This window comes from Nematolebias whitei, chromosome 4, assembly GCF_014905685.2.
Source record: "Nematolebias whitei isolate Nwh7 chromosome 4, NemWhi1, whole genome shotgun sequence".
NCBI lineage: Eukaryota > Metazoa > Chordata > Actinopteri > Cyprinodontiformes > Rivulidae > Nematolebias > Nematolebias whitei.
The window spans coordinates 3,718,952-3,727,172 of record NC_056501.1 but is presented as its reverse complement, the minus strand read 5'-3'; the positions used below and the strand labels follow the sequence as shown (position 1 = coordinate 3,727,172).

The window sequence follows — 8,221 nt, the reverse complement described above, 5'->3', positions numbered from 1 at the left end:
ACAGGGACACCTGGACCGGTCTCAGTCCATCACAGGGACACCTGGACAGGCCTCAGTCATCACAGGGACACCTGGACTGGTCACATGTTCACCAGAAACTTGCAGAAACTCTATATCAGCAAGCCTTTACATTTTAATACTTCTAACTTAAAAAAAATGAAGTATAAAACAAAACCGATAAATTTAATGAACTTTGTCACATGATCATCTTATTCCTTTAGATAACTCATGAGTACTTTTACATGTGAGACAACAAAAAGAATTAGAGAGAAAGTAATTTATGGACGTGTCATTTATCATTTGGAATGATTGGCTGAACCTCATTAGCTTTCAAGAGACTTCAGATAAATCAGGATCAATAAGATGCTGCCCAACACCAAGAACTCTTATAAAGTCCATCAGTTCTGCTCAGTTTCACTGAAGTGTTGCTTTTCCAGCGTCAGGATCGGCTGTGGCACCTTTTTGTTTACTGCTAATCTCTGACCTGACCTATTTCATACAAACTGCTGCTGTCAAGCTCTGCAGTTAACCTTCACATCGTGTGACGACCGAGCCACCCGGAGATCCACCTTTTCATGGTTATTGTCGCCCAGCAGCCCTTCAGATATTGGAACATGGCAACTCTGGCAGTTTTCCTCACAGAGGCCATCCCTCCAACACTCCGCCAGCTCACAACTCCATTTATTTTCCTAAAGGGGGGAGGGGGTGTTGGTTTTATGAGGAAATGGCACAGTTCCTCGATGGCAGCTTCCTGCACAGTTATTGAGAGCGCCGCCGAGTTAAATCATCAGTGTCAGCAGGTTTTGGGTGTTCCATGATAATCCAGGGTGGCCCAGATCCCTGCAGATGTTCCTGACACCGTGATGGCTGTTTACTGCCCAGAAGGCTCTCAGGGACTTGCCGGTAAGCAGGCTGCTGTCCCAGAGTCTGTCACAGGCTCATTATTCAGCTGCCTGAAGGTTTAGCTTCATTGCATTTTGTTAGCAGTTGTTAATTAACCGTCTGAACCTGTCACTCGTTTCAAACAGTCAGAGAAACTCCGGTTTCTGGTCTGGCTTTCACATTTTCTCACAGACGAGGGGGTGAAATTTTTGGTGAGCCACTTTTAATGAGCAAGTTGTATTTTGCTCCTTGTTATTCTCAGTGCTTCACCCCGACAGGATGGCTTTGCACGCTGAAGATACGAGAACATGTCGACTGAGGAACTTTGTAATGTTCCTCTGTGGAAAAGAAGCTGTTCGTCGACAGACAAAGAATATGAACACCTGTTCTCTCTGACGACTACATGCTCAGAGATTAGTTGGGATTCAGCTCAGATTCTCATCTTTTTGGAGCCAACTCTCTCAGGAGCAGTTTACCGTCTCGATATCACGCCAAGGTAAACAATACTATTAGGACTAAAGCAAAACAAATGATGGAAAATTTGCTGTCATCAAAACGGGCGGTGAGAATAAGGGTTTGCCATGATGTTTTCAGGGACACAAACGAAAATGCTTGTTTCTGGTGTGTTCTCTGTGCTTTTATTATTCCCTGTGCAGCGTCTGTCTGCTCTCAGGTGGACATGATGCTCGAGGAGCGTCATGTGACTCGTCTGTTGTCATTTAGAATATAACCGCTGTGTGTCGGGGAACGGATAAAGACTAAAAAGCAATTACTTCAGTATGATAAAGTAGCTCACTTGTTGCTCCCATCAATCCCCAACACAATGTGCATAAAACCCTTTTTTTATTTTGTTTCATTTTAAACATTACCACTTCACATCAAAGGATTGGTTCTGAAGCAATCACAATTGTTTGAAATTGTTCTGCAGTCTGTAAAGGCCCGCTGTGGTTTGGTTTTTCAGACAATCAGCACCGACTCTTATCCTGTGAAGCTCCATTATGACAAATCTCATGACCAGGTGTGGGTGCTGAGCTGGGGGGACATGGAGAAGAACTTCCCCACCCTGCAGGTAAATCATCAAATCACATTCTTCTTCTTTTCATCTGCAAGTTTCATTTTATACCAGAAAGTTGAACTAGGATCATCGTATGGCAAGTTGCAGGTCAAACCTTGCATCAACGGCCAAACGTTAACACTTGAAGTGCACGTTCAGGAGGACTGTCAGCTACTACCACACCAGATCTGAGCTCAGCTGATCACAAAACTATTGCTGTATTTGCTCATTAGGTCTGGTGGCCATCTTGAGTTGGGATAACTCCAGAAGTTAATCTTTTGCAAATATACCTCGAACGATTTCATTCAAATCTGTCCAGTGGAGATATTTTGCTAACAGATTGAGTTGTCTTCCAACACTTAAAGCTAAATGTTTAAACAAATATTCCATGCATGGTCTAGCACCTTTATTATTGTTTTGAATTAGTTTCAGCTACTACCACACTGAAATGTGGCTAAATGTCTGTCCAGATGTTTGAGGTATGCCATTTTTGTTTCCTGAGGTCAGAATCAGAATATCTGATTATTTTCTGAGTTTAGGTCAAATCCTTTCAGCAGCACCATTAGAGATGTTGTGAACAGAGAGAGCCGACTCCAGTGAGGAAACGCAGATGTTGCATAATCAGTTGGTACACAGATTTAAGGATGACTGTCAGCTACTACCACTCCAAAGGTTAGCTCAAAATCGATCAGTGACTGAGTTAAAACCGTTGTTGCTTCAATTAATTTGATCTATTCAAACGTTATTGACTTTTAAATTGCATTCAACGAAGTCCATGCAGTGGTTCATGAAATATTTTGCTAACATGACAATAAAATCAACACAAACATCATTGCTCCTTTGGGACTGGCAATACATTTTCAATAAAGGTTAAAAACAAACTACCGTATTTTTCGCCCTATAGGTCACAGTTGTTTTACATAATTTACATGCCCTGCTACTTTTACGCCGAAGCGACTTATTTAAGGATTGTTTCCATATTTATAAACCAATTTTTACTGAGATATGACCTGCTGTCACTCTGAAAATATTGAACACTACCTTTTTCAGCTGCAAGCTGGCACTCGAGCAGTATGGCATGCCGTTGTATCATGTAAAAGTTGCTATTAATGACACAATCAGCTTGCCATAGCGTGCCACCTTCGTCCAGCTCGCCTGGAGCAACCGTCAAATCATCTTAATTTCTCTGCGCCGCCCCGGTGAAATGCAGCTGATTTGAACGTTGAAGTGCATTTATTAACTAAAAGTTCACCTGAGACACATATTTACTATAATGTCGAGCAAACAAATAATTGTTTTTAGGTGCTTATCTTGTTAAATTTCAAAGAAATACACAGTGACTCATCCCTCTGCGTGTTCCCGCTTCCGCAAATTGAGTATTGAAATGCAGCTCATTTGACCGTCAAAGTGCATTTATTAAGCAAAAGTTAACCTGAGACAAACATTTGCTATGATTTTGAGCAAACAAACAATTGTTTTTAAATGTTAATTTTGTTAATTTTTTGTTAAAGTCCTCCCATGCACGCTACTGCGGCCACCATTTGGCAGCCAATCAATTTTTGGCATAACACCGGCCCACATTTCCAGGAGATAGATCAGATTCAGAGAGATTTCTGTGTCATGTGCATCTCATGTGGTTCATGTGGTGGAACGAGATTATGTGCACAGGGTCCCAGTTACATCCAACAATAAAATGTAAAATAAAAACAGTGATAAGATCCAAGATATGAACTAAGAAAAACATCAACTAAAAATACACTAAGCACTAATAACATAAAAAACATTACAGCAGCACAAACATGAGTCTGTGTGAGCAGATGAGCATGTATGAACACATCAACACGAAACAGATCAGCAGCAACACGAAACAGATCAGCAGCAACACAAAACGGATCAGCAGCAACATGAAACAGATCAGCAGCAACATGATGTGATTTTTCACAGTGATTATTCTAGTTAGAGATTCATGAGTCTAACAGCCTCAGGGTAGAAGCTGTTCCTCAGTCTAGTGGTTCTACACTTAATGCTCCTCAACCTCCTTCCTGAGGGGAGCGGGGCAAAAAGTGTGTGTGCTGGGTGAGTGTGGTCCTTCATGATGCAGGTGGTCCTCTTCCTGCATCTGGAGGTGTAGATGTCTGTGATGGTGGGGAGACTGACTCCAACATCTTCTGTGCAGCCTTCACCACTCTCTGCAAAGCTTTTCTTTCTGCAGCTGTGCAGCCTCCATGCCACACGTTGATGCTGGAGCACAGGATGCTCTCCACTGCACACCTGTAGAAGGAGGTGAGGACTGAGCTTCCAGACCAGCTTGTCTCAGCCGCCTGAGGAAGTAGAGTCTCTGATGAGCTTTAATAGATGCAACGTATGCAGCGAAGAGACGTATTTATAGATTTGTCCACCTTATTAGACATATTTGGACTGATTCAACTTGTAGGACGGTGCAACGTGCACGGCGGAAATTATGGTAGTAATTAAAAGATGAGCCTTTAAAACCAAAATTTGATTCTTTTCTTGATTAGAGGCTTTAAATTTTTATTTCCCACAATGTGAATCTAGTTCTTCCAAAATTCAGATTAAGTAATCTTATTAAGGATACTTAACTGACATCTTTTCCAAAAGAGATGCTCATAGTGGACTTTTTTTTTTTCTCAACAAAACCACTACAAGTTTTAGATGTTAAACAAAAAAACTTTTTTTCGGATGATGAATACCATTTGAGGGAATCTTTAGCGGATCTCTAATTAAGAGTAGTAGTAGACAACACCACAAATAACCAACTCAGCAAATGAAGATTTTTTTTATTTGGCATGGTTGAAAGATTTTTATTTCATGGCAACTCCCACAGAGGAATTGTAAACGAATACCTTATTAAATGTGAATTCTTCCATTGAGTTCAATTCTCATGTTTTTCTTTTCTGACAAGGGTACATTAATCACTCAGCCTCTGTGGGATTTACAATTGATTTATTTTTCTTATCTAATTAATACTCACTTCCAGTTCAGTGATGAAGTATTTGAAACGTGACACTTCTGAAGAAGTCTGTTTTAGCTCATCGTTTAATTTAAGCTGATCAGTTTTAGATGCACCAACACAGTTCTGTGAAACTGCAAACGTCCAGCTGCGTTTAGACTGCACCGCGTATGAACATGAAACACCATCAATAAATATGTAAGAGACTTTTGTGTTCTCCGAGAACCAGGTGAAGTCTTTACGGGTTTTAGCAGAACATTCTTCTTCTTGATGCTTGTATAGAAATTCATATTGCACGGTTCAGTCTGCGACAGTTTGTTTTGTTCTTGGTGGTACAATCATATTAAACCCTGCCTGCACACAGACAGCCGCATGCTTTCACGCACACAGAAGCGTTGTTTAGACACACATCTCCCACCGCCAAGATCCAATATTGCAGCAGTAAGAGGACGAGCGGACGAGTTTTATCAGTAAAGTGAAAAATATGTCAGTTTTGCTATTATTCCTTTATGCTGGAATGAATATAACTAAAGACTGAGATGAGGAGGAACTGGCAGAGCGGCGTGTTCATCAAGGTCATGTTAAACACCCACCTGCTTCTGTGCTGCCGTTCTCCAGGTGATCCATCAAGCCAGCGGAAGAGTGTCCCATCACACCGTTCACACACAGCCGGTGGGCCGACACTTCGACAGGGTGGAGGACTTCTTCATCCCCTCCTCCAGCCTCATCATTAACCACGTCAGGTAGCAATGCAACACTCCTGTTGCTTATCCACCCTCGTGGCGTTCATACTACAAACTCTCCAGACAATGCTGATTTTTATGGACGTTGTTTTGCAGTTAATGAGTGTTTTCAGAGAAGTGGCCAGGAGTGATCTTTACTGCAAATGAAGCCTGGGGAAAAGAAATGTAAAGCTGCTTCAGACAACATTTATTCACGGTGTAGTCCTGTAGAGTCTGAAAAATATGACAGAGCTTTAGGGCCACACTAAGAAAAAAAAAATTAAGCCATAAAATCACGAGAATAAAGTTGAATAAAGTCTTAATATTACGAGAATAAAGTCGTACGAGACTCTCTTTTTTAATTTTTTTTTTCCACTTAGTTGGATCCACGACGTGACTTGCCCATTAATCCAGTAAACGTGTCAGCAAATGACCAATCCAAAGCTGAACGAGTTGTAATATTATTTGATCTATAACACGATAAAGCAGGTTTACCGCATTTTAACTGGTAAAATGAAGAATGTTGAGCATCTTGTTAAGAATTGGTTTTACAAATGAGGAGATACATAATCTGTCAGCACATCAGCATCAGATTATCATCAGGATCAGGACTTTGAGATGGGCTGCAGCGCAGCTCCCTGCAGGTAAGGAGCACTTAGCTTCGGATTGGTCGTTTGCTGACACGCCTACTGGATTGATTGACAGGTCGCGTCGTGGATCCGACTCATAGAAAAAATAAATAAATAAACGAGAGCTGCAAAAAAACAAGTCTCGTACGACTTTATTCTCGTAATTTTATGGCTTTAATTTTATTATTTTTTTCTTAGCATGGCCCTAAAGCTCCGTCGTAGAAAAAGAATCAGACTTTTAAACTATCCCCCTTTTTTTATTATAAAAATAATCTGAATTATCTAAATTGACTGATTTTATGTGGGTAAAAAATGCATTTTATTACAAATTAACTGTTGATTCATCTACATTGAGATTGAATTTGCATAAACTATCTCAAGATGTTTCTTTAAAACAAACTCAAGAAGAAAATGAGAATTTATGTATTTTTTTGTTTAGACAGATTTTTTTTATTTTTATTTAAACAAATACTGAATGGCAAGACAGTGCACATTAGTGTCCTATAAACAATTGGAGTTCTGTCTTTTATTTTATTTTAATGCTATTAACGTTTTCAGCACATGAATAATTTGTAATGTCAACAAGCTCAGGATGAAGCAAGACAGATGCAAAAAAGTATAAATAAGAGAAATACTTTGAAAAATTGAAAAAATAATGTACATTTTAGGAGTAATGAGAAGATATTTCTCCAAGAAATTTGTATTCTGCAGATTTTTTTAAACAAGTGTCCTTAGGTCCAGATCCTGCTAATATTTGGTTCAAGAGGATATAAAATGGTGCGTGCATGTTCTTCACATCAGCTTCCATTGAGCTGATGTCCAAGTTTGGAACCAACACAAAACTTTCTAGAATTAGCCGAGGAAAGACACGAGACCTAAAACTAAGAATTCAACCTTGTTAAGTGGAGAACCTCACCTGAAGACAATGAGTGCAATGATGGGCAAATAATCAGTTAACCAAGTTTTCAGGTTTTTTTAGAAAATGTCATGAATGTGGGGTGGCTGGTGGGGGGTGGGGTACGGTGTTGGGGGAGGCGAGCATTGAAATGTGCACGAGGTAAAACAGTTTCACAAGCTGTGCCTATAATATAAACTGTGATTTCCAGAGATTGGTCAAACAAACATGGCCCTGTTCTTCTCGCAATTTGAGTGTCCAGTTGTGGCGGCCCGGTGAGAGACGACCCGTAGATTAATGTCTCGCACCGAAGCAAAAAGCTGCTGAACATCTAAAGGAACGTGGACAGAGAGGTGCAGGTCCCAAACGCTTGTCTGCTGGTGTGGAAACGCTGGGAGCAACAGGAAGTCTGCACCGTTTCATGGTGTTAATGGGCTCCCAGTCAGCTGGGGGAGTTTGTGGGGTTAAAACCAGCTGCAATTAAATCCACGGGGCCCTGCAGGGGAGATGGCAACACAAGTTTCAGTAATGGGTTTTGTTTTTTTCAGTTAGTTACTTTTTAAATAAAGATTTGTATTTTGGAACACTTACAGGTTGTTTCCGTGTTACATTATGCACACTCCCAACATTTACCAACCTTTAGGGACCAATTGCACTCCAGATCAACGATGGGCAACATGTTTGTCCCAGAGAGCCAGAGTGAGATATTTAAAGCAATCAGAGCCGTTTAGAGAATTTAATTTATATTTTAAAGTCAGATAATCTGGAATACATTTTCTTTTTTCTTTTTTTTTTTTGTCTTGTAGCATAATTAGCTTTTTTTTTTTCATATTTAAAATTATTAAACCTTTATTTTACCAGGAAGAAATCCATTGAGATCATCAATCTCTTTTACAAGGATGTCCTGGGCTATATACACATAACATTTTTTTATTATTATTGGTTGGTTTTTTTTGTCTTGTAGCATAATTAGCTTTTTTTTTTCATATATAAAAACAGGTCTCCCCAGCGTTACTTAAGGATGGAAGATATAATTTCTGTAAATTAGCTTTTGTGACATTAGCTTAA

The 8,221-nt window shown here is 39.9% G+C and overlaps 1 protein-coding gene across 1 annotated transcript in view; it reads left to right on the top strand.

Moving 5' to 3' along the window:
• The window catches only part of fstl5 (follistatin-like 5), a 209,376-nt gene that overhangs the window by 196,342 nt on the left and 4,813 nt on the right, over positions 1–8,221 (top strand). Inside the window, exons 14-15 of the mRNA XM_037675152.1 lie at positions 1,844–1,951; positions 5,526–5,650. Coding sequence (XP_037531080.1) covers positions 1,844–1,951; positions 5,526–5,650 — 233 coding nt within the window. The remainder of the gene's footprint in view (positions 1–1,843; positions 1,952–5,525; positions 5,651–8,221) is intronic.